We start from the raw sequence: 27,451 nt of genomic DNA on the forward strand, positions 1-27,451 counted from the left end.
CTATCTATCTATCTATCTATCTACCATCTATCTAGATATAGATATATATATATAGATATATATATATAGAATATATATAGATATATATATTATATATAATATATATATAGATATATATATATAGATATATATATATATCGTATCTATCTATCTATCTATCTATCTATATATCTATCTATCTATCTATCTATCTATCTATCTATATATCTATCTATCTATCTATATATCTACCTATCTATTAGGGTCCTTTTCAATTCGTCGTGGTTACAGTGTATAGAACTAATTACAATTACAAACATAATAAATACACAAACATTTTCAATCCAACAACTCAGATTTCATTAAAAATTTACATAATGCGAAAATATTTTGCTTTCTCAATTAATTATGTGAAATTACGTACTTACATACCTCATTATCTATAAAAAATAAGAAATGAATTGAAACATCTGACAAACACATTTCGCAGGCCTTTCCTTGTCTTTATTATTTTAAAAACATTTTTAACGTTACTTACATTTACATACATATATTAGAAAAAGTTAGTGTAACTTATTCCATATTTTTGGTAAACGTTGCTAGTGGTTAACAGATGTAAAATTTTCTTTACTTTGTAAATACATTGTTGTTGCTTAGTACTTTTAAATACGGTCTGCATTTTTATTATTATATTTTTTGTTCTAATACTTAAAATAATTTACAAAAGTTAGATTTTATTACATAATATTATTAAACTATAAACTAAATAAGAAAAAATATTTCAACATAAACAAAACCTTAAAATAATTCGAATTTAAACGAAGGAAAAATCTCAAAATTATAAATGATCGGGCACAAGTTAAATATTATGAGAATTAAGAGAATTATTGGAATTTATTACAACTCCTTAAACATTCTACCGCTGCAGCTCTATATAAAAATTAAGGAGTTCTTATAAATATGTTAATGAAATTTAATAAATTTCTTTTTTACAAGCTCCCTGTTAAACTAAAGTTTTAAATTATAACATTTGTAATTAATTCTTTAAACAAAACCTAAAATTAAAAAAAAGAAAGAAAAATTTTATTTACATTAATGGGAAATTTTTTACATCTAAAGAACTACTTGCAATAATTTTTCAAAAAAGTTTTAAAAGAAAAGAATAATAATTAATAATTAACAGAAATTCTTTCAATAAAATAAATAATTTGTCTTTTTTTCTTATGAAATAAATGTTTGCAAAGTAATTTCATTATATAATATCGAAATGCAGTGTACGATTTTTTATAACAGTCATTTTCGTAAAAAAGAAATTCTAAAACATAAATGCATTTTTCTTGCACGTACAATTATTTACAACTAACTAATTTTCATTTTTATTGATTAATTTCATAATAACTTTTCCATTTTGTACTTCTAGACCATATAAACTACCATCACGTATTTCATTATTCAAAACTTCATCGGTAACGGCCACATGTATACCAGCGGGACCGGTAACATAAATTAAACTTTTATTATTGACATCATTGAAGATATTCGAACCACTGCCCGAATATTTCGAATGCATGCCCCAAGAATGAAATGGTGTTGAATTGTCCATTAGGGTGTTGTTACAACCGCCAGTAGCGGGCACAGCACCGCCATTATGTGCTGAACTTTTGGCTACAATTTCATAAAATCCTGGAAGTTTAAAAAGTTTTTGTGATAGTTCTTTAGATGTATTAGATATAAGATAAACGGCATTAAAATTATTCCCATCTAAACTAACGTAGAAAGTTAAACGTGGGGTTATGGCTCTGTAAAGGGAGGATGATAAATTGTTTTAATAAAAATTTGATATAATACAAATGATGGAACTTACTTGGCTCTTAAAATATTAAACATGCGTATGCCATCGGCAAGACCACAGATTTGAATTAAATCTTCTTTAGACATTCTAGAAGAAAGAAAATTTTTTGAAGTAAAGTAAAGTAAGTAAGTAAGTAAGTAAGTAAGTAAGTAGTAAGTAAGTAAGTAAGTAAGTAAGTAAGTAAAGTAAGTAAGTAAGTAAGTAAGTAAGTAAGTAAGTAAGTAAGTATAGTAAGTAAGTAAGTAAGTAAGTAAGTAGTAAGTAAGTAAGTAAGTAAGTAAGTAAGTAAGTAAGTAAGTAAGTAAGTAAGTAAGTAAGTAAGTAAGTAAGTAAGTAAGTAAGTAAGTAAGTAAGTAAGTAAGTAAGTAAGTAAGTAAGTAAGTAAGTAAGTAAGTAAAGTAAGTAAGTCAGTAAGTAAGTAAGTAAGTAAGTAAGTAAGTAAGTAAGTAAGTAAGTAAGAAGTAAGTAAGTAAGTAAGTACGTAAGTAAGTAAGTAAGTAAGTAAGTAAGTAAGTAAGTAAGTAAGTAAGTAAGTAAGTAAGTAAGTAAAGTAAGTAAGTAAGTAAGTAAGTAAGTAAGTAAGTAAGTAAGTAAGTAAGTAAGTAAGTAAGTAGTAAGTAAGTAAGTAAGTAAGTAAGTAAGTAAGTAAGTAAGTAAGTAAGTAAGTAAGTAAGTAAGTAAGTAAGTAAGTAAGTAAGTAAGTAAGTAAGTAAGTAAGTAAGTAAGTAAGTAAGTAAGTAAGTAAGTAAGTAAGTAAGTAAGTAAGTAAGTAAGTAAGTAAGTAAGTAAGTAAGTAAGTAAGTAAGTAAGTAAGTAAGTAAGTAAGTAAGTAAGTAAGTAAGTAAGTAAGTAAGTAAGTAAGTAAGTAAGTAAGTAAGTAAGTAAGTAAGTAAGTAAGTAAGTAAGTAAGTAAGTAAGTAAGTAAGTAAGTAAGTAAGTAAGTAAGTAAGTAAGTAAAGTAAGTAAGTAAGTAAGTAAGTAAGTAAGTAAGTAAAGTAAGTAAGTAAGTAAGTAAGTAAGTAAGTAAGTAAGTAAGTAAGTAAGTAAGTAAGTAAGTAAGTAAGTAAGTAAGTAAGTAAGTAAGTAAGTAAGTAAGTAAGTAAGTAAGTAAGTAAGTAAGTAAGTAAGTAAGTAAGTAAGTAAGTAAGTAAGTAAGTAAGTAAGTAAGTAAGTAAGTAGAAGTAAGTAAGTAAGTAAGTAAGTAAGTAAGTAAGTATAAAATATACTGTTAATTACCTCATAATATCGGCTCCCGAAAAATGGGCAAATGTTGATAAGTATGAAGTTAAACGATGATAGGTTAACCAGTGAGTAACTTGTGCCGGTGTAGATTCAGGCATAATAGTTATTGAATTCTTAAAAGTAAAAAAGATAATAACAAATAAAATTTTCATAAGAAATCCTTAAAAAAGAAACTTACATATTCATCGATATCCGAGAGCATGTTTGGTGTATTAACCATACTGTTTGGATCCATTATTTTAAGATTTGTTGAATTTGTTGAGGAAACACTATTTATAGCTATAGGACTAGCGTTGGCATTTGGTGAGGCACTAGTAAATGGTATTATACCATCATATTTGGGCATATGTACAGGAGAATTTGGCCCAAACTTTCATGCTAAAGAAAATTACGGAAAAAGTAAGTATTTAAAGGGATATTTTAAAATAGTCTTCTTAAGTATAGATTTCTGTTTGAAAATAGTTGTTTATTTATTTTAAAGTATGATGTACCACATAGTGAAGATGTCTGTTTAAAACTGATATTAAGATTTAGTGTTGTTACTAAAAATACATATTAATATCATATAAATACTGTAAATCTTCTCTCTTAAAGAATTGCAGCGAATATACAATTTTAAATGGGAAAATACATCTACTACATATACTATAGATAAATAAATAAAACATACAACTTGTAACTTTTTCTAAAAAAAAAACCGGTTGATCATGTAAATAAACTCTAGGGCGTTTAACGAAATGCCACAATCAATACTAGTTTTTTAACTTCTGTAAGTTAGCAACAAGTGCACTGTAAGAAAAAGGAGGTATTCAAAATACATTTCTATGTTTATTAGAAATAGTCTTGTTTAGGTCTTATGTAAATTGTTGTCATAATACTCTTTAAGCGAGCGTCAACAATATTTTATATCAAAGTTTACACCTTAGTAAATTTAAAGAATTTATTTATTTTAACCCATTTATGGCCAGGTTTCGTATACAGGAGTCATAGCTAACAGAGAGAATCTTATAGGTGCAACATCAAGTATAGTCGAAAATTTAATGTGTATTTCGGAAGGTAATCGTACATATGGATTAACTGTTTTATTAGATTAATGTTGTAATATCATTGAATGAATCTAAATTTTACTTAAAATTGGCATAGCGTATTCGATTTTCGAGATATCCATCATACTTAATCTTAAGTATGAAACAAAAAAGGGTATAGTGTTTAAACGTCTCTTATCGTTAGGCGAATTGATCAAAGCCGGTTATACACAGACACCAGAAGTGTCCGATCGCTTATCGGAAACGGAAACTATCAGGATCCTTAAGACAATGGTTCCAGATTGAATATTGTGGTCAAGCGTAACATTAGAGCAAACCTTTGCTGGAATCTGTTTTTACTCCAATTGCTCTACATCATATGGGTACCAAACCACTAGGGATAATAGCCAATGAAAGAGTCGGAAAGGGAACTTGAAAAAATATCCTGACGAATGCAAAATCATACGACGCAACGAGGACTGAATTAAAAGCATAATTCCTTGAAATAATGGGACGTTGGTAGGACCACTAAATCCTTCTCCCAGAAACTCTGATTTAAAAATTCTACGAAACTACGTTCAGAACAATAAGTTCCTAAACATTGGAGGCTAATTCCTTTCATGGATTGGAAACTCTGGAATATTTTCTATGTAGTAGACAGGCTTTCATCATTATTAGTTGATGAACACTGATTAGAAAATTCTATATAACTCGTCCAGAAAAATTATTTTTTTCGTGAAACACTGCAACACTTTCTCTGTTATTTCATCGACATTCGATCCAATTATCTTTAGAGCAATGTTATTTTCGATATAACATCCCTCAGGACTACTGTTTGGACAATTCTAAGGAATAACGTCCAGGAAACTAAGTTTCTGAACATTAGATATTATTCTTGATATTACATCCGTTGGGAGTACTGATTAACAATTCTAATGAATACGTCCAGGAAACTAAGTTTCTGGACATTAGACGATAACTTTTTTTTATAGATCGTGGAAATGCAGATCCTAATATGGGTCCGATGTTTTTCCAGATATTACATCTCTCAGGAACACTGATTGGAAAAATTTGAAGAACTGTGTCCAATTTTATGGAACTAGATTTAGGAAACAAAGTTTCTTCTAAACATTCGACGTTAATTCCTTTCATATATCGCTATAAGAACAGGACCTATAGCGGTTTAGGTGAATTTTTTCGGATATGATTATCCTATCAAACCTAACCTAAGGGGTTAAACAAATGTTAATTCATTTTGCTAAGCTTGAAGCACGTTGTTGTAATCATTTTCGCTGTAAGTATTGTGCTGTTTTGAAATCAAGTTTTTTAAAATCTGTCTATTCTTTTTAATAGACATTTAGTAAAACAATTTATCACCATTTTAAAACCAATTTTGTTATGAAAAATTGATAAAATAAAATTTTGATTGTGATTCATCATTCTGCCTTCCGAACACAATCAATGTCATTAAGTAATAATTTTTTATAAAATAATATTAATATTAATTAAAGAACTAATTACTTGAAATGACTGCTTTCTTTAAATGTTAGCAAATTTAAGAAAAACATTTTGTTCTAATCCACATGACAGAAAATTTATATGCGCATTATTTGAAAAAAAAAATTATTTAAATTAAAAAACTTCCATTAATTAATCAAAAAATTTTCTATTAACTAAACTAAACTTATAAGTTAATTTAATAATAATTAACAAAAACAAGTACTACTTATAAACTACATATAAACAAATACTATTTTATTTACTACGCGGTATTATTTAAATATTTTTATAGTAAAAGTCATGTAACACGTGAAAAACTTAATGATTTTTATAAAATCAAATAAGTATTAATAAATCAATAAAATTTATACAAAACAATTTAATTAATAGAAATTATTAACAGCATTGTTTTTTTTTTACAAATGTCACACTTAATCTTAAATATCATGTAACAATATTTAAATTAATTAAATTATTCAGAAAAAATCTTGTATACTTACTATTCTGGACTAAAGCAGCCATTTGTATTGGTATTTGTTGCTGGCGCTATTAATTCCAATGGTATGTCTGTCATAATTGTACACTCGTAGCTGGGTTGGAATTTATCTTGTTCCGATTGTGGTCGCTTTTGGATTTTTTCTCTGTCTTGTTTGTGTTTACGATCGGCACCTTTTAATTTGAAAACCTGAAAAAGGGAAGAAAGAAATCAAAAGTTTTCTTTAAATAAACTTTCTAAAATCTGAATTTTCTGTGTTCCGTCGGGAACACAAAGATATATAGATAGATAGATAGATAGATAGATAGATAGATAGATAGATAGATAGATAGATAGATAGATAGATAGATAGATAGATAGATAGATAGATAGATAGATATATAGATAGATAGATAGATAGATAGATAGATAGATAGATAGATAGATAGATAGATAGATAGATAGATAGATAGATAGATAGATAGATAGATCTAGATCGATCGATAGATCCTCGCTCGCTAGCTCGCTCGCTCGCTCGCTCGCTCGCTCGCTCGCTGCTCGCTCGCTCGCTCGCTCGCTCGCTAGCTCGCTCGCTCGCTCGCTCGCTCGCTCGCTGCTCGCTCGCTCGCTCCTCGCTCGCTCGCTCGCTCGCTCGCTCGCTCGCTCGCTCGCTCGCTCGCTCGCTCGCTCGCTCGCTCGCTCGCTCGCTCGCTCGCTCGCTCGCTCGCTCGCTCGCTCGCTCGCTCGCTCGCTCGCTCGCTCGCTCGCTCGCTCTCTCGCTCGCTCGCTCGCTCGCTCTCTCGCTCGCTCGCTCGCTCGCTCGCTCGCTCGCTCTCGCTCCGCTCTCGCTCGCTCGCTCTCGCTCGCTCTCGCTCGCTCGCTCGCTCGCTCGCTCGCTCGCTCGCTCGCTCGCTCGCTCGCTCGCTCGCTCTCTCGCTCGCTCGCTCGCTCGCTCGCTCGCTCGCTCGCTCGCTCGCTCGCTCGCTCGCTCTCGCTCGCTCGCTCGCTCGCTCGCTGCTCGCTCGCTCGCTCGCTCGCTCGCTCGCTCGCTCGCTCGCTCGCTCGCTCGCTCGCTCTCGCTCGCTCGCTCGCTCGCTCGCTCGCTCGCTCGCTCGCTCGCTCGCTCGCTCGCTCGCTCGCTCGCTCTCTCGCTCGCTCGCTCGCTCGCTCGCTCGCTCGCTCGCTCGCTCTCGCTCGCTCGCTCGCTCGCTCGCTCGCTCGCTCGCTCGCTCGCTCGCTCGCTCGCTCGCTCGCTCGCTCGCTCGCTCGCTCGCTCGCTCGCTCGCTCGCTCGCTCGCTCGCTCTCTCGCTCGCTCGCTCTCTCGCTCGCTCTGCTCGCTCGCTCGCTCGCTCGCTCGCTCGCTCGCTCGCTCGCTCGCTCGCTCGCTCGCTCGCTCGCTCGCTCGCTCGCTCTCGCTCGCTCGCTCGCTCGCTCGCTCGCTCGCTCGCTCGCTCGCTCGCTCGCTCGCTCGCTCGCGCTCGCTCGCTCGCTCGCTCGCTCGCTCGCTCGCTCGCTCGCTCTCTCGCTCGCTCTCGCTCGCTCGCTCGCTCGCTCGCTCGCTCGCTCGCTCGCTCGTGCTCGCTCGCTCGCTCCTCGCTCTCTCGCTCGCTCGCTCGCTCGCTCGCTCGCTCGCTCGCTCGCTCGCTCGCTCGCTCGCTCGTCGCTCGCTCGCTCGCTCGCTCGCTCGCTCGCTCGCTCGCTCGCTCGCTCGCTCGCTCTCGCTCGCTCGCTCGCTCGCTCGCTGCTCGCTCGCTCGCTCGCTCGCTCGCTCTCGCTCGCTCGCTCGCTCGCTCGCTCGCTCGCTCGCTCGCTCGCTCGCTCGCTCGCTCGCTCTCTCGCTCGCTCGCTCGCTCCTCGCTCGCTCGCTCGCTCGCTCGCTCGCTCGCTCGCTCGCTCGCTCGCTCGCTCGCTCGCTCGCTCGCTCGCTCGCTCGCCGCTCCTCGCTCGCTCGCTCGCTCTCGCTCTCGCTCGTTCGTTCGTTCGTTCCTCCCTCCCCCCCTCCTCCTCCCTTTTTTCCCCCCCCCCCTTCCCTTTCTTTGGCCCGCTGCAGCATGGATAGGATGCTTCGACACCAAGACTCAGTACCGAACTATTTGGCGTTAAATTACCCGCTTGTGAGGGTGAATTTCCAGCTGGTACCCCTAAAGGAGATTTATTCCCTGTCACCACAGTATTATTATTCAAGTTATTAGTATTTGAACTCTCAACATATGTCTCAATTTGTAGTCTAAATGGTACACCCTTTTCGCCACCGTGTTTTTTCGGTGTAAACTCAGTAGATATACAATTGACTTTAATATAAACTCCCACCTCTTTCAAGGGATCCCATAAGATCTCCACCGTATTTAAGTAATTTGGATTTAAAAGTTGTGAAACGTGACACAGACCATAGGATAAGGGTAAATCAACTTCTATAATACGTTCACCGGGACGTGAGGCCTGCCATTGTTGCATCTGTTCACGTTCCATATACTGTAGACGACGTTCGTGGAAACATATTTTAATTACGCTCTATGAAAGAAATAAAATAAATTACAAGACAAACAAAACAATTGAATTTAACGACCTCTTTCTTTAATCAATAAAATATAAAGTATTTATGTATACTGTATATCGGCATCATGAGTTCATAAAAAGATTCATAATATAAATACGATTTTTTTAGGTCTCATTTACAGAAATGTGTTAAAAATTTATAACAACAAACATAGAAAGCTGCCACTGATACCCCTCCTTAAGATGAGTAACAGCAACTTATTCATATTTAAACGTTTGTATAAAAACTTTTATTATTTTCTTTACTTGGCAATTGTTTCTAATTAATATCAATTTAAAACAATTGTACAACTGTTAATGGACCAATATACATATACTTTGAAAGCGAAACAAAAAAATTAAAATATTTTGCCATAAAATTATTTAAAAATTTTAAATAAAATTTCCTTTATTAGGCCAGTACAAACCTTTAAGATTTTATCTCTGTACAAGGATAAGTCACCGATTTTCTTTAGTTTTATTTCATAACTTTGTCCCTGATTCAAATAGGTTAGTGTGTCTTCATTATTTTTCGTGGCAATAGAGGTGGCAGCACCTAATATGTACTGAAATCTAAAAATCACAAGAATCGGGATGTTAGCTTTACTATATATTCTTTCAAAGATGCTTAAGAACAACTTACTTATAATCATCGCAATTGGAAGTTGTGGATGTTGCAGTCGCGTCGCGTCCTGTGGGTATTTGCTCAATTTTACTGGCATCAACTACGGTTAAAAGCTGATGTGTCACAGAAGAGTTGCGTGCTGAAAACAAATGTTGAAATGAATTATATGGAAGGGATTTATTGCTAAAAATTGTCCGAAATATATAAATAGAATCAAAACTAACAATAGGCTATGCCTAATCTTATATAACCACGTCATAAAGCGATATAGAACATTTTGAAGATTTTCGGAACAGAACCTTTTATGGGGACTTCAGATTTCGAGGGTGCGATGAACTTCTAATAACAAATTATTTTTGGTGAATTACTTTTAATACCTTGATTTTTGCACGAAATTGTCGCTAGTTTTATAACGAGAAATTGTCGAAAATTTTTTTTAAAAAAATATATAAATAAGACAAGTTTTGAAAAAATTTTATAAAAAACACATGTTCAATAAATTACTATAAAAAAGTCAAATTTTCGAAAATTTTTTATAAAAAAGACAAATTTTGGAAAATTTTCTATTTGTAAAGACACAATTTCGAAAATTTGCTATAGAGAAAGACAAATTTTCGAAAATTTTCTATAAAAAAAGAAACATTTTCTTAAAAAAGACAAATTTTTGAAAAAATTTAAAATTTTCAACAAATTTTCTATAAATAAGACAAATTTTCGAAAATCTATAAAAAAGCCAAATTTTCGAAAATTTGCTTTAAAAAAAGACGAATTTCTTTAAAAAAGACGAATTTTCTACAAAAAAAAAAAAAAGACAAATTTCAAAAAATTTCTATAAAAAAAGAAAAATTTTCTATAAAAAAGACAAATTTTGCTTAAAAAAAGTCAAATTATCTAAAATTTTCTATAAAAAATAAAAATTTTCGAAATTTTTTTATAAAAAAGAACATTTTCTTTAAAAAAGACAAAATGATCTATAAAAAAAGACAAATTTTCTATAAAAAAGATAATTTTACGAAAATTTTATATAAAAAAAGATAAATTTTCGAAATTTTTCTATAAAAAAGACAGATTTTCGAAAATAATCCAAATTTTCGAAAATTTCTATAAAAAAGACAAATTTTCCAAAAATTTCTATAAAAAAGACATATTTTCGAAAATGCTCTATAAAAAGACAAATTTTCGAAAAGTTTCTATAAAAAAGACAAATTTTCGCAAATTTTCTATAAAAAAAACAAATTTTCCAAAAATTTTTATAAAAATGGCAGATTTTGCAAAGATTTGTATAAAAAAGACAAATTTCCAAAAATATTGTACAAAAAAGACAAATTTCCTAAAATTTTTATAAAAAAACACAAATTTTGTATAAAAAGAAAATTTTTGAAAATTTTCAATAAAAATAAAATTCGAATAATTTCTATAAAAAAGACAAATTTTGGAAAAATTTTCTATAAAAACGAAAAAATTTCTATAAAAAATACATTTTCTGAAAGATGGGTAAAATGGGGCCTAGTGTAAAATGTGCGCCGATTTTAATACAAAAAATCAAATAACGTCTCAGAATATATAATAGTTTTGTACACCAAACGGATAAAATTCTATGATATCATGTATTTCCCAGTCCATTTTAATTGAAAATCAGAAGGTCTGGATCCAATTGGACTGAGTCATTTCTATTTCACACCATAACTTGATCTTTCTACCGAAAACCTAAACATTTTGTTAACGACCTAAAACCTAAAAGTCCATCTTATTCTGAAATCAGGGCTTTTCAGACCAATCAAGGAACGAAGAAAGAGTCTATTTAGCTAGATCCAAAAGGACTAAATTTTGGTGAAGATCAAATAGTTTTTTTTTTTGTAACACTCCATATTTCTAGAGCATGAAGTAATCGACGTTTTAACTTGTTTAAAATGCATTAAACTGAAATCATGTGGTGAAAGCCTAACCACCTGTAAAACCTCGAGGTTTACCCGGCCTCTATATGATGCTCTCAGGTCAAAAGAACATAAACTTCCTAGACGCTCTGTCATCGGTAGCCATATCAGAAGACTAGGTCTTGAATACAATAACTACTGAAAAAGTTGTCATAATGATGAGGAAGATGAGAGAGTGTCACATCTACTATATTATTGCTCTACATTTACTAAGAACAGAGAGCATTAATTTGATGCTTCCAAATTATATGGATCTAAGTAAGCTGCTGTCAATGAACAAAGAAATGCCAAATTATTTCTTTGTTCAATGAGTACCCATTTCTCATTGACTTAAGTATAACGAATAATCAAAAGTATCGTTATGTTTACATCACTAAAATTAACCTTGCAAACCAAAAACAAAATTATCAAAATAAACTGCACGTACATGTTGTCAACAATAAACTCCACCTTAATGCAATTTGGGAAATCATACATATCTACATACAAATATTTTTAAATAATAAACATAATTAAATTTCCATTATTTCACTTGTTTCTTTAAAAAAACAACAATAAGCACGTGTAGACAACACTAAACATTTAGACATAAAATTATTTGACATATGATCGGTGGGAAAGAACTAGGGTTCTATAAATCGACTTTCGAATAATCGAACAATCGAACAATCGTCTTTTTGTCGAAAAAAGTCGAAAAGTCGAAGTCGACTATTTTGTTCCAAAAAAGTCGATAACTCGACTATCGTCTATGAAAAAAGTCGACTTTGTAAATAAAAGTCGAAAAGTCAAAAAATCGTAAAGTCGAAAAAAGTCGAAAAGTCGAAAAAAGTTCAAAAGTCGAAAAAAGTCGATAAGTCGAAAAAAGTCGAAGAAACTCGAAAAAAGTCGAAAAGTCGAAAAAAGTCGGAAAAAGTCGAAAAGTCGAAAAAAGTCGAAAAGTCGAAAAGAGTCGAAAATTTTAAAAAAGTGGAAAAGAGGTAAAAAACTCTAAAATAGTCGGAAAAACTCGAAAAATGTAAAAAAATAGTCGAAAATAGTCAAAAAGTCGTAAAAAATCAAAAAGTCGAAAAGTCGGAAAAAGTCGAAAAGTCGAAAAGTCGAAAAAAGTCGAAAAGTCGGAAAAAGTCGAAAAAACTCGAAAAGTCGGAAAAAGTCGAAAAGTCGACCATTTATAAAATACTAAAAGTCGAAAAGTCTAAAAAAGGTCGAAAAGTCGAAAAATCGACTTTTCATAAAATGGAAAAAGTCGAAAGGTCGAAAAGTCGAAAAGTCGACTTTTCGTTTCAACTATAGAACCCTAGAAAGAACGTACGTAACTTATGATATTAAAAAAAATGCATTGTCATGGTTCAAACATCTTCTTATAAAAAAGTTCACTTACCCTGATCGTTGCTATTTTGATTATTTCCCTTGTTTTCATTTGAGTTTTGATCCAAAATGCAATGATGACTGTCAATCAAATCATTTTTGTTCACTTTTTCGGTTGATGTTTCTATATGACCACCACACCGGCTGCCGTTACTGATGCTGCTGCTACTGCTACTGCTACTCTGCCGTTGTCAGTGTCTTATCATTTTTGGTTGAAATATTTAAATTACCCGGATCTTGTTGATGAATGTTCAATGAACTTTTATTGATTTTCAATTGATCAGTTTGAGGTTCTTGCTTAAGGGCGGTGGGTAAGCCAGATGCAAATGTCATAAAGGATTCACTTTGAATTATAGAAGAGTATAAGAAAAGAATTGAAAATCAATTATTTGGTTTAGAATTTGAAACCTATCGGACTATAGCATTTTCTTAATAAAGTTCTGATATTCTAAGCTTATGATTTAGTAACTCATTAATAACAGTTATTAAATTTAGTTATTCTAATAATTTATTAAAAATATAATAACAAAATTTAAACTTACTTATTCAAATAGGAATTACTATTAAATTCCGCATTTAAATCAAAACCAATATCATCGCCCCAAGTGCCACGACCTGAAAAGAAAATTAAAATTGTTTATTTAGGTTAAAAAACATGATGATAAAATCAAGTTTAAAACTTATTTACTCTTTTAATTATTAATTTAAAGTGCGCTACAGTGCATATGACAGTTAATTAATATTTAATATGACTGTTATTTATTTTATTATTGTTATTACTGTTTTTTTTCAACAGAAATTGATTATAATTATTATCAATATACTACAGAAAAAAAGCCAGTTGTTGACGTTATTATTTTAGTAAACATTCTATGACGTTCAAAAAATACTTAGTTATCAATAGGGTTTTTTCGGATTCATATAATAGTTACTGTGTTGAGACTTAAACATATCAAACTTCTCATATATGTATGTATTTTTAATCGGTAAAGTAGAGGGGCCGATCTACAAATGTCAGCCCTTCTTATTTTACAAAAAAAAGAAATGTTATCGGTATTTTTTATGCCAGAAATCCAGACGTATCAAAACACGACCATCAATCCCGACATATGGCCTTTTTTTCCTATTGACAATTTAACTAAAATTGTCTGGTACTCATCTTTTGACATCGGTGCTTCAAAGTCATCAGTTTAGACACCAACTGATTACGAAAATACCTATAGTTTTTAATTCATCAATTTAGACACCAACTGATTACGAAAATACCTATAGTTTTTAATTCCGAAAATCCCCGAAAAAATTGTTGAATCTCCTTTAAACGGATTAAATTTAAGACATTATAACACTAACATAAGTTTAATCCGCAATCGTGATAATCTTATTATACCCTTCACCTTCGTGAAAAGGATATATAAGTTTGCCATTCCGTTTGTGTATGTGTATAAGACTTGGCCTTATTTCCGGTGGGTACTATTACAAGAACACGGTGAGTTTGTTAGACGACTCACCACTCTTTGTGCTTCTTACACGCCGATGGCAATTTTTATACATTATTCTACCGGTCCATGCAGAGCTATCTAATCTCTGGCCCTATAACGTAACTTCCGAGATGCAAAAGCATCACTTCCGTTTACAAGCACGCAGTTGGGATGGCCTTTGTAGTATGTCGGCAATAGTACCTAGAGACGTAATCGGTAGAACGAAATACGAATCTTTCAGAAAACGAAGATTTTACCGCCAAGGAGCACAAAATCCAGAAGAAATCACCCCAATTCAATATAACATAGTTGAAGTCTCCCTCTAGGCATGTCAGATCATATACATCATCCGCTCGATAACGAATCGTACAGGGCAGCACTCAACGATATTCATAGAGATACGGTAAACACAATAGATTATCGTATCAAATATTTTATATGGAGGTCGCCCTCCACCTATTACAAAGAAAAATATATACTACCCACGCAGATAAGAGTAGTTCTGGCACAACTGAGATCTGGCTAGAGACTTAAAGCCTATTGGTCTCGTATAGAATACAACATTCTCAAAATATACCCAACCTGCGGTAAATGTTCACAGGTCACTCTTCACCTTTTTAATTGCAGATCCAATCCCACCGTCACTCGGTCCTGAAGGCCTTTGGGCTCATTTTGAGATTGCATAACAACTTGGCATTTATATTCATTCAGAAAAACATTCGACAACACTCACTCTAGGTACATGGATAGATGAGGCCACATACCCTACACTGACACCAACTCATTCAACGCTTTGTCCCCCACATTCACCTGCCCTCGTCAACTGCAACCGAACTTATTCAGAATTAGAGACCACACCCGAAGGGACCTCTCCATAACCGGGAAAAGACAAAGTCCGAAACTCTAACATGTGCTACCGGTTTCCGTGGTACCAGATTTTAAGACTCCCTGATTCGACCCAAGGTCAAATCATTCCAAGGAAAGGCCGTGTCCTCAAAGTGTAGTTTATAGTTTCCGGCAGACTAGAGGTATTGGTAGGCACCTCCTTTTTCCCGGATTGCAATAACACCAAGATGGGAAAGATCATCAAGGTAACACGCCCCAGGGTGTCTGTTGATATTAAGTAGTTTCTTAATTTGAAAATTAAGTTAATTAAAGGACTGGTACCACTGGTACCTTTTGAGTTTCCTATAATATTGAACTTAGAAACATGAAATTATGTAGAGAATCATGTAGAGCCCGGAGTAAATGACAACCTATTAAAGGGGCATATTAGTACTTTTGAATTTCTATAATATTTTACCTGGAAACATAAAATTAAACATGAGTTCTGAGTGAAATGAAAAACTGTTGTAAAGTATTTTTGATACTTTTTTCGTTTTTTAACTGGTACTTTTTGGATTTTCTGTAATATTGAACCGAGAAACATATATCAGACATATAGCATCCTGATGTAATGAAAATTCTTCTTCTTTAACAGGTACTTTTTAATCTTTTATAATATTGAAACTAGAAACGCAAAATTAAAACACGCATCATACTGATTGAATGAAAATCTATAAAAAGGAACTTTCTGGTACTTTTTCGATATCCATTGGCATTTTTTCGATTACCTATTGCAAGTTGTATTTCAGAAATCTATAATTATGTTTTAAGTTAAAGTTTTTTGCAATTGTAGTTCATTTTCTCACAGCGATTAACTCAAATGAAACACTTGCTCATTTGCCCAACCTCCCTCGTATCTCTTTCTAATTTATTATTGAGGCAAATGGTTTTATTTTCACGTTTATGTTTTGTTAATCATTTCGCAGTATGTGTGTATATATTATTTTGTTTTTATTTTCTTAATTTCAAGTCTTTACTTTAAACACTTGACAAATACAAATTCATAATCATACTCATACCCACCCATCATCATCACTTGACTATTCTGGTAGCGGCAATATTTTCTCATTGTATTATCACAGTTTAGTAAATTGTTCATTTCTTGAGTTTTTTTTTTCTTATTTTATAGTTTATAGTAGAGTAGTTGTTGTTAATTTTTTTTTTGTTTTTTTGGCTAATTAATTGCGTCAGTAGACATTTTGATTATAATAAACTTAGAAACACTTTAGATTTAAATATTTATATGTATTTTATCGTTTTAATATTATGACAAACATTTTAAAACACTCAAAACATCCGCCAGAGAGATCTTTATAAAGAAATTATTATTAATTAAAATAAATATTGAATTCTTAAACAAATATGAATTTAAAATTACAATATTTTGTTATTTATTTAAAATTTCTCTATGTTTATTAAGAAAGGGCGATCACAAAACGACTGAAAGTCATGAGAATTGATAATAAACGAAAAAAAAAAGAAAATTTTACAAAACAAAAAATTATATACAAATAAAAAAAATTCTCTATATGAACAACTGATTACGAAATGTGTTTATTCTAAACCTTATGGAAACAGATCAGCCACCAGCCTATTATTCGGTGTAGAGGTGGTTTCTATTAGTAAATTGTATTTCGTGGTTTTTTATATTAGTTTCAAGTGATAACTTCTAATCTCAATAAAAAAAACCTAAATACTTTCTAATGAACTGATTGTAGGCAATATAAATTTATAAGTTTAGTTAAATATTAGGAAAAAACTTTCTATGTATGCATTTGTTAAACATTCCATTTCAAAAAAATCTAGTTCTTGAGATGTAGACAAAGTTCAATAAACTTTAAAAATTACAAAACGCGATAATTATTTTTAATATGTAATTGTTTTAAATTTATTAGTTGTACAACAAAAATTCAACCTCGGGTATAAGGGCAACAAAATATTTCACCAATTCATTTCATATTTATATACGCAATACAGAAATGTTCTATAGTCCAGATTATAGAACATTTCTGTATTGCGTACAGGCTATATACTGATCTATAGTCCAGACTATATACTGATCTATAGTCCAGACTATATACTGATCTATAGTCCAGACTATATACTGATCTATAGTCCAGACTATAGACTGATCTATAGTCCAGACTATACGTTGATTTATAGTCCAGACTGTTGACTGATCTTTAGTCAAGACAATAGACTGATCTACAGTCCAGACTACAGACTGATCTATAGTCCAGACTATAGACTGATCTATAGAACAGTCTATAGACTAATCTATAGTCCAGACTGTAAATTGATATATAGTCTGGACTATAGATCAATTGATCTATAGTCCAGACTATAGACTGATCTATAGTCCAGACTATGGACTAATCTATAGTCAGACTATAGACTAATCTATAGTCCAGACTATAGACTAATCTATAGTCCAGACTATAGACTAATCTATAGTCCAGACTGTAGACTAACCTATAGTCCAGACTATAAATTGATCTATAGTCTAGACTATAGACTAATCTATAGTCCAGACTATAGACTAATCTATAGTCCAGACTATAGACTAATCTATAGTCCAGACTATAGACTAATCTATAGTCCAGACTATAGACTAATCTATAGTCCAGACTATAGACTAATCTATAGTCCAGACTATAGACTAATCTATAGTCCAGACTATAGACTAATCTATAGTCCAGACTATGGACTAATCTATAGTTCAGACTATAGACTAATCTATAGCCCAGACTATAGATTGCACTATAGTCCAGACTATAGATTGATCTTTAGTGCAGACTATAGATTGATCTATAGTTCAGACTATATATAGATCTATAGTCCAGATTATAGATAGATCTATAGTCCAGACTATAGATTGATCTATAGTTCAGACTATAGATTGATCTATAGTTCAGACTATAGACTAATCTATAGTCCAGACTATAGACTAATCTATAGTCCAGACTATAGACTAATCTATAGTCCAGATTGATCTATAGTCCAGACTATAGATTGATCTATAGTCCAGACTATAGATTGATCTATAGTCCAGACTATAGATTGATCTATAGTCCAGACTATAGATTGATCTATAGTCCAGACTATAGATTGATCTATAGTCCAGACTATAGATTAATCTATAGTCCATACTATAGATTGATATATAGTCAAGACTATAGACTGATTTATAGTCCATGCTGTCTAGTGAACCAGTTTAAATTCATAACTGTTGCATTAAATTTTCCAAAAAAAAAGCAAAAAACCGATACGGTACATGCAATGAAAAATTTTTTATATTGCAAAAAAAAATTATCAATGATATAAATTTTTATTGTTGATTTAAATAATTAACATACATTTGCGAATAAACATTTTCGCGCCTGCTTCTAGCCATTTAAAAACCTTTTAAAATACTGGTTTTAAATTCATATGCGAATAGGTAATATCATACTAATCTTCGATTAAATAATTGATTATTTATATAAGACAATCAATCAATCCTTGAACTAAACTCATGCATGAAATATTGTTTTCTTTTTGCAATATTTATAAAAGAAAACAATTTTTAAAGAGCAAATACTTTCAGTTTTTTCCATGTTTAATGCCCTCAAGATAGATAATCTAAATCAACTGAGAGTTTGTGTTTTTGTTTTGTGGCGCTTATCATTCAAGCGCTTTAGTAAAGTAAACATCTTACGATAAGGGGCTACTACTAACGAGTCTTATAAAATATTTTTCTTTCTTTCTTATTTAGAATGTGTAGTATTTGAAGGCAGTTGTTTAAATATTTTATGCGACAAAAAAAAAATAATAACAGGTTAATAAATTTGCGGTTAATTTGTTTACCTATTGTTTTTATTGATAAAAACCACAAGTTTTTTGTTAATTTTATTCTTTATGGAGAAGTTATTATGTCTGATTATAAGAAATAAACAGATTAGTCATAAGACGAGTAACCATACGTTTTTGCGTGTTGATAACTATTGGGGAATTATTCCAAAAAAATTATTATGCAAAAAGTGGTAAATTAATTCCATCTCTTTCAACAGAAATGCTTGGAAGTGATAAACTTTGTTTCCATCTTCTATCTATCTATCTATCTATCTATCTATCTATCTATCTATCTATCTATCTATCTATCTATCTATCTATCTATCTATCTATCTATCTATCTATCTATCTATCTATCTATCTATCTATCTATCTATCTATCTATCTATCTATCTATCTATCTATCTATCTATCTATCTATCTATCTATCTATCTATCTATCTATATATCTATCTATCTATCTATCTATCTATCTATCTATCTATCTATCTATCTATCTATCTATCTATCTATCTATCTATCTATCTATCTATCTATCTATCTATCTATCTATCTATCTATCTATCTATCTATCTATCTATCTATCTATCTATCTATCTATCTATCTATCTATCTATCTATCTATCTATCTATCTATCTATCTATCTATCTATCTATCTATCTATCTATCTATCTATCTATCTTCTATCTATCTATCTATCTATCTATCTATCTATCTATCTATCTATCTATCTATCTATCTATCTATCTATCTATCTATCTATCTATCTATCTATCTATCTATCTATCTATTCTCTATCTATCTATCTATCTATCTATATCTATCTATCTATCTATCTATCTATCTATCTATCTATCTATCTATCTATCTATCTATCTATCTATCTATCTATCTATCTATCTATCTATCTATCTATCTCTATCTATCTATCTATCTATCTATCTATCTATCTATCTATCTATCTATCTATCTATCTATCTATCTATCTATCTATCTATCTATCTATCTATCTATCTATCTATCTATCTATCTATCTATCTATCTATCTATCTATCTATCTATCTCTATCTATCTATCTATCTATCTATCTATCTATCTATCTATCTATCTATCTATCTATCTATCTATCTATCTATCTATCTATCTATCTATCTATCTATCTATCTATCTATCTATCTATCTATCTATCTATCTATCTATCTATCTATCTATCTATCTACTCTATCTATCTATCTATCTATCTATCTATCTATCTATCTATCTATCTATCTATCTATCTCTATCTATCTATCTATCTATCTATCTATCTATCTATCTATCTATCTATCTATCTATCTATCTATCTATCTATCTATCTATCTATCTATCTATCTATCTATCATCTATCTATCTATCTATCTATCTATCTATCTATCTATCTATCTACCTATCTATCTATCTATCTATCTCTCTATCTATCTATCTATCTATCTATCTATCTATCTATCTATCTATCTATCTATCTATCTATCTATCTATCTATCTATCTATCTATCTATCTATCTATCTATCTATCTATCTATCTATCTATCTATCTATCTATCTATCTATCTATATCTATCTATCTATCTATCTATCTATCTATCTATCTATCTATCTATCTATCTATCTATCTATCTATCTATCTATCTATCTATCTACCTATCTATCTATCTATCTATCTATCTATCTATCTATCTATCTATCTATCTATCTATCTATCTCTACTACCTATCTATCTATCTATCTATCTATCTATCTATCTATCTATCTATCTATCTATCTATCTATCTATCTATCTATCTATCTATCTATCTATCTATCTATCTATCTATCTATCTATCTATCTATCTATCTATCTATCTATCTATCTATCTATCTATCTATCTATCTATCTATCTATCTATCTATCTACTCTATCTATCTATCTATCTATCTATCTATCTATCTATCTATCTATCTATCTACCTATCTATCTATCTATCTATCTATCTATCTACCTATCTATCTATCTATCTATCTATCTATCTATCTATCTATCTATCTATCTACTCTATCTATCTATCTTCTATCTATCTATCTATCTATCTATCTATCTCTCCATACGAATTGTTGTTGTTTTTCATTACTCTTTGTTGTTGCTTTAGCCAACTATGAGTTTGCAATGAAGATCACTTTTAGTTTTTGTATGTTTAGTTAGTTCCTGCTGATTCTATTTTAGTTATAAATCACCAGTTTTTTAGAATTATATTTATAACTTACCACTGCTTAATCGCTCCTTTTTATATTTATCCTTTTCTAATAATTGATGTGTTGAAATTTTTGCTGGTAACTCGCCAGTTTGTGTAGAAGCAGTGCTTTCACTCTGAGCGATATCCAAAGGATCCCAATCCATTCGTCTTTTACGTGATCCACTATTTGAATATATAGTTTGGACGTCAATTATCTGTGGACCTGGCGAATCTTTCGATTGATCGTCTATAACGAAAAATTTTGATTAAATTAGTATTTTGTTCTACAATAACTGTCGTAGACTTTCAGAAACTTACCCGGCCAAGACTCTTCAGAATTTGGGGGAGAGTCAACAAATGTTATAACTGGTTCATATTCGGCACCAAAATGTTGATGATGAAAACCACTCATTAAATTGCGATTTGTTGTATTAGAAAGTTGCTGAAAAATATTAATAAAATAAATAACTTATAAATGTGACATCCTCTATTTCCGTTTTTCCATTACAACTATTTCTAATTAGACATTTTAGAATAAACTTTAATTTTCAATAATTAGCACTATAATTTTTAACAGTTTACTAAACAAAATTGAATTTATTAATTAGTGTATATGTTTTTTTTTTTAATAAATATGTAAACTATGACTATACAATTTAGCCGACTATTTTGTCATTATTTGCATTATTTTAAAACGAAAAAAAAAACTAATTAGAGTGAATTGAAAATGTATAAAAGTTTTTTAAACTTTTGAAAAAATTATATTTTAAAAGCATTAAACTTGTTGTCAGACTGAGTATGAAAAGAAAAAAAAATATTATTTGTAAATCTCATAATTTCATTGTGTGAAATTAAGCTCTACTATATAGCGCTATATAGTGTGTATTATTGTTATTATCAATAAGGTCGGACGAGCGAGCATTGTTTATTGAATTAAGAAAAAAATTAAAATAAACTCACTGATAATTTTAAATAAATATGATGCTTCTCATATTTTTATAAACGTCTCGCTTTAAATTAATATAAATACTACATATACAAAATTAAAATAAATATAGAGATTGGCAAGTCTACTTTATTCTTATCAAAAAATAATAATAAATAGAAAAAAAACAGTAATAAATACTACTCAATATAAAAAAAGAAATTATTTTCTAAATATGTACATTGTACAAAAAGTAGTGAGTGAGATTTTTCTTTAAAAGTGAAAATAAAGAATGCAACATTTCACTCTTAAATATTGAATTTATCAATAAGTGCATTTCATAGATTTTTCAAGAAGTAATCTGATCTATGCTTAAAGACTACCCAAAACTACTCTCTCCAATGGACGATCTCTCTCTTAACAAAGTTATCGTATTTTCAAACAAATTTTATTTTCAATGTTTATTATAAAATAGAATAGGTTTTTAAACATTTGGGTGATTCGACTCTTAAGAACACAGAGCAAATTACCCCCCTTAATTTTGCATTCCAAGAGATATATTGTATATTCTGAATTCTTATACAAGCGAGAGAAGTTTGCCCTAATTTTCTAAAGTTCCCAAATGTTTTTTGGGATTTATATTAGAATTATCTATCTAACAAGCTTTTGAGATTATATGCTATAAATACCAACAAAAATCGGTACAACAAATGTCGTAGTTAATCAAAATTCTGGAAATTTTTAACACAATCAATTCCCCTAGTAACCTACAACAAACGTGCTGCGATTTTATGTTATAAAAATATTTACCGGTATTATTAATCAATCAAATCAAATATATACTAATGTGGTATTAGCAGTGATAATCTGGGAGCAGTTAATTCACCATCAAGGTGGTGTAAAACAGTTTTCTCTTTCTTCTTTCAAAGCCGACTTTTATGTCTGTCATCCACCCAGTCTACAGTCATTACTTTACTGCCGTAATATATACTGATGTGCTATAGCAGTGAGAGTCTAGGCGTAGATAATACATTATAATGTATTTGCTAAGGAATCTATTCTTTTGACAGCTAGAGTAGGCCATTTACAGAGAATGTGGAAACAGTTTCTTCATTATCAGTGTCATTGCAACTGTCACAAAATTCGTCGAAAGGGATCCAAGGACGACTTTCATGTCTATCTACAGTTATTAGTGCCAGCAGCCCTCCCATTTCGGGTTTTAAGAGTGGCGTTTCTCGGTTGTATGAAAGCTACATTAACTAGGTCCCTTTAAAAAAATTTTCCTAGACATACCGGTCAAAAGTCCTATTTAAGTAATTACGGATGTATTTAAGATATACATAAATAAACATAAACCTTGTTAATATATTTCTCAAAATCTGATCTATTATTATCCGTTCCTGGAGCCAATTATCACTTTCGGGAGCTAGTTTCTAAGAAATAATTAGATAACAAATACACCTTCTTATGAACCGTTTTTAATAGCTATATATGTATCTAGTTCCAAGATTGCTATTCAAGAATCGGAAATGATTCTGTTTATAATGGTTCTCTACATATATACATAAAATTCTAACGTTACTGACTCATTAACTGACTGATTCATCATCCCACAGCCTAAACGGTTGAAGCTAGAAATTTGGTCTTCCGGCAAATACTAAATCTCTAAAACAGGATATTTCAAAAATCGAATGCTTAGGGGGAACCCTCATATCTCCTAAACTAAAAAATGTACAATAAAACTATAAAATAATACTTATCCCATGTCAGAAATAACATTTTTAATTCATTCATAATCTATCGAAAAAATACAAAAATACAAATTTAGTACTTTTGCGATATTCGACGACCGTTTAAGGGATAAAAATTGTACTTATTTTTGTTAATTTTTTCATCAAACATTGTTTTCTATTTCCTGACTTATAAATATGAATATACAATAATGGGCTTTCACTACTATACTGTAACTTCTTAGAGTAAAATTATTATTACTTTAAAAGGGAGGAAAAATGTACCAAAAGGGGGCGAAAAATGGAAAATTTTATTTTATTTCAACTCATTGAGCCAATTTTGATAAAATTTTAAAAATTGGTAGTTTTAGTAACACTAAATATGATAATGAAGTGTTATTTGAAACTCCCGTTACATGTACTATTTTTTGGCACTTTTTCTTTCTACAAATGGTACTTTTTAAATTTTCTATAATATTTAACCTAGAAATATGAAATTAAGTATGTATAGCCCGGATTAGGCAAGAACACATAAAAGGGGACTTTTGTGGTATTTTTTCGTTCAAAAAAGGTACTTTTTGAATTTTCTATTATATTGAACCTAGAAACATGAAATTTAACATGTAGGGCCTTGACTAGGTAAGAACCTATAAAAGGGAACTTTTTGGTACATTTTCGTTCTACAAAAGGTACTTTTTGAACTTTATAATATTCAACCTAGAAACATGAAATTAGGTTTGTAGAGCCCGGATTAGGTCAGAACACATAAAAAGGGACTTTTTGGTACTTTTTCGTTCTACAAAAGGTTTTTGGTACTTTTTCGGTCTTCAAAAGGTACTTTTTGAATTTTCAATAATATGGAACCTAGAAACATGAAATTAAGAACTTGTAAAAAGGGACTTTTTGGTACTTTTTCGTTCTTCAAAATGTACTTTTTTATTTACTATAATATTGAAGCTAGAAACATTAAATTAAGCATGTAGAGCCCAGAGTAAGTGCGAACATGTAAAAGAGGACTTTTTGGTACTCTTTCGGTCTTCAAAAGCTACTTTTTGAATTTTCAATAATATGGAACCTAGAAACATGAAATTAAACATGTAGAGCCCTGATACTTTTTCGTTTTTCAAAATATACAACTGGTATTTTTTGATTTTTTTTGTAATAATTTTTTACTGAGTATTTTTTAACACATCACTGTGAAGAGTAGATACGATTCGGCACAGCCTAATATAGAACTCCTACTTGTTCTTTCTTGGACCTAGACCTATTGAACCTAGAAATATTATGTACTTTTCGTTCTTCAGCTGGTACTTCATAGAAATTAATGGTTTTTGGTACTTTTTCGTTATTTAAATGGTACTTTTTGAGTTTCTTTTAAACACACTACATCCTGATGAAATGGTTATATATAACAGGGAACTTTCTACAATATTGAAACATGCCGGGTAGTGTTAGTTGAATATAAAATAATATCTATGAAGATCATTAGTAAAAACTACCTTATCGGAAATTTCGCGATATCAATATAATCTTTCTTTCTGAGTCTTATCCTCTATACAAGTTACCAACTCTAACGCGTGATCTGCAAGGTCGTTAATGAGAAAATATTCCAGCCGTAAAAAGATCCGAATCCTGTTGGATATGAGAATACGGTTAAGGAGTTCGAAAAGGAAAAACTCTAGTAAACACTGTCATAGGGTAATGAGATCGCAGATGAATTGGCCAGAATATACACATATACTTTAAATGGTTGGATCCCTATAACTGGGTCTGTAATGGACTTATGTTTATATCCTGTGATGACAGAACTTGAGCAGCATGCGAACCTAACATAAACTAAACTACATAGAGGGAAAAATAAATATACACACCTGGTCGACACCAAACTGTTTTATAATTTTTCAATAACATACGTTATCAAAGTATACATGCGTACGACAACAATATCTAATAATGGTGACAACATTGTAACAATTCGTTGTCGAAATCTAAATTTTATACAAATCCGTTGTCTAAACGTTAACAAACGTGATATGCTCACTATTGACAAACAATCCGTTGCCAATAGTGATCTTACAACGTTTGTTAACATGTAGACAACGGATGTGAATAAAATTAAGATTTCGACAACGAATTGTTGCAATGTTGACAACGTTGCGTTGTCAACATTACATAGTGTTGTCGTACGTATGTATATACTTTGACAACGGATGTTATTGAAAAATTCTAAACACTTTGGTGTCAATTTGGTACTAGGCGTCTATATTTCTTTTTCCCTCTGTGTAGAGTCGGATTGATCCATCCAATAAACTTTATGATATCTACAGAAAATCTTTCTTGTTTTCAAAAATTTCTAAATTAAACTATTCAAAACCTTTAAATCCTATACAGAATAAGTATTCACACTTACCTGTGCAATATTTGTTGTTAACTGACTATTATTCTGCTGCTGTAGTGCTGAAGTTGGTTGTAGATTATTAGAACTATTGTTAAACTCCATTAAATCGGTGTTGTGGTAATTGTTTAAAAGAATTTTCGTAGAACGCTGGTGCTGCTGTTGATTAAACGATTGATTTGCACTCATATAATTCGAAGAGGTTTGAGTGTCGTTATGAGTTTCCAAAGAATAAGGATCCAAAAAAGATTGTATATCAAAATAACTGGATTGATGATGTGGCAGGGAAGCAACCAGCGATAGAGCCATTCGTTTGATGAAACACAATCTTAGAGCACTTTAAAAAAGGCTCTTTAGATTTTAAGTTAGAAAGAGAATTTTTTCCAAGGATTAAGTTTGAAGCGGCAATTTTATACAACAAAAGAAGCACAGTAACTTTTCTAAAAGGCGTTTTCTTTAATATTTTGTTTAATAGTTGTTATTAAATTTACATTTTCAACTAACAAACTTACAAGATAATTTTTCACAATTTTTCTATAATTCGATAAGGAAGTTTTTTTTTTATCGAACTTTTTTTTTTAACTTTTATTTAGGTTTTAAGTTATATTTTTCTTTCTTTTCTGTTTAGTTTTGTTAAGTTTTATATTTATTTTATATTTTTATAATGATTATACGTTTAAAGTTTAATACAAATTATTTCTTATGACCGGCAACAAAGAGACGGGTGTAAATTTGTTTTTACCACAAACCAATTAAAACAATACAAAAAACGAATTGTAGAGTTTCTTAATACCGGTGGTCTCTCGCTGACGATGACTACGCAATAGAGTATTCTCAACTTTTAACAGCATCTTGTTGATCAGGCACATAAAACTCTCAGGATACTCATGGAGGAAGAAGGAAGAACTCATATGAAATTGTTGTTCAATTTTCTCCATTTATCGTTAACAATATCAAATAATGATGTTTTTTAAAAAACAAAATCTGTTTTGTTTTAATAAGTTTAAAGCAGCCGTTTTGAAGGATTTTTTTATTTTTTAAGTTTTTTAAGCACAAAATGTTTTTTTTTCTTATTATTTTAAATAAGTTATTTAAATTTTGTAAGTTGTTTTTAAAACGACGTTAATTTTTAAACTGCGTACAAAATTTTCTTGTAATATTCTTTTATATAGAGAATTTTAATTTTCTTTATTTTAGTTAGAGAATTTAACTCAAGTTTTATTACTTTTTTTTTAATATTTTATATTTGTTTTTTATTTTTTATATAAATTCATTTGCAAAGTTGTAGTTGTATTAATCTTGATAACTTTTTCACACTTTATTTGAGTAAATTTTCACACTTTTTTTTTCTTCTAAACAAAATTTGTTTTCTTTTTTTTAACTTTCTTATCTAATAAAGTCTATTTTTTTTAAAATTTTAA

General features: G+C 31.1%; 1 protein-coding gene across 1 annotated transcript; it reads right to left on the bottom strand.

The window, feature by feature from the left end:
- Window positions 1-457: 457 nt before the first annotated feature.
- LOC119614559 (putative uncharacterized protein DDB_G0282133) lies at window positions 458-27,344 on the bottom strand. The gene is given in 15 exon segments (XM_037970676.1): window positions 458-1,778; window positions 1,844-1,918; window positions 3,068-3,186; window positions 3,252-3,437; window positions 3,439-3,451; window positions 6,099-6,283; window positions 8,043-8,585; window positions 9,038-9,182; window positions 9,253-9,373; window positions 12,550-12,674; window positions 12,718-12,879; window positions 13,079-13,151; window positions 21,012-21,227; window positions 21,299-21,422; window positions 26,046-27,344. Coding segments are annotated over 15 exon segments (2,817 nt in total). The 5' UTR covers window positions 26,340-27,344; the 3' UTR covers window positions 458-1,342.
- Window positions 27,345-27,451: the final 107 nt, after the last annotated feature.

The sequence above is a fragment of the Lucilia sericata genome, unplaced genomic scaffold (genome assembly GCF_015586225.1).
Source record: "Lucilia sericata isolate MDLA Ls3-8-SP2 unplaced genomic scaffold, ASM1558622v1 Contig003053F_arrow, whole genome shotgun sequence".
NCBI lineage: Eukaryota > Metazoa > Arthropoda > Insecta > Diptera > Calliphoridae > Lucilia > Lucilia sericata.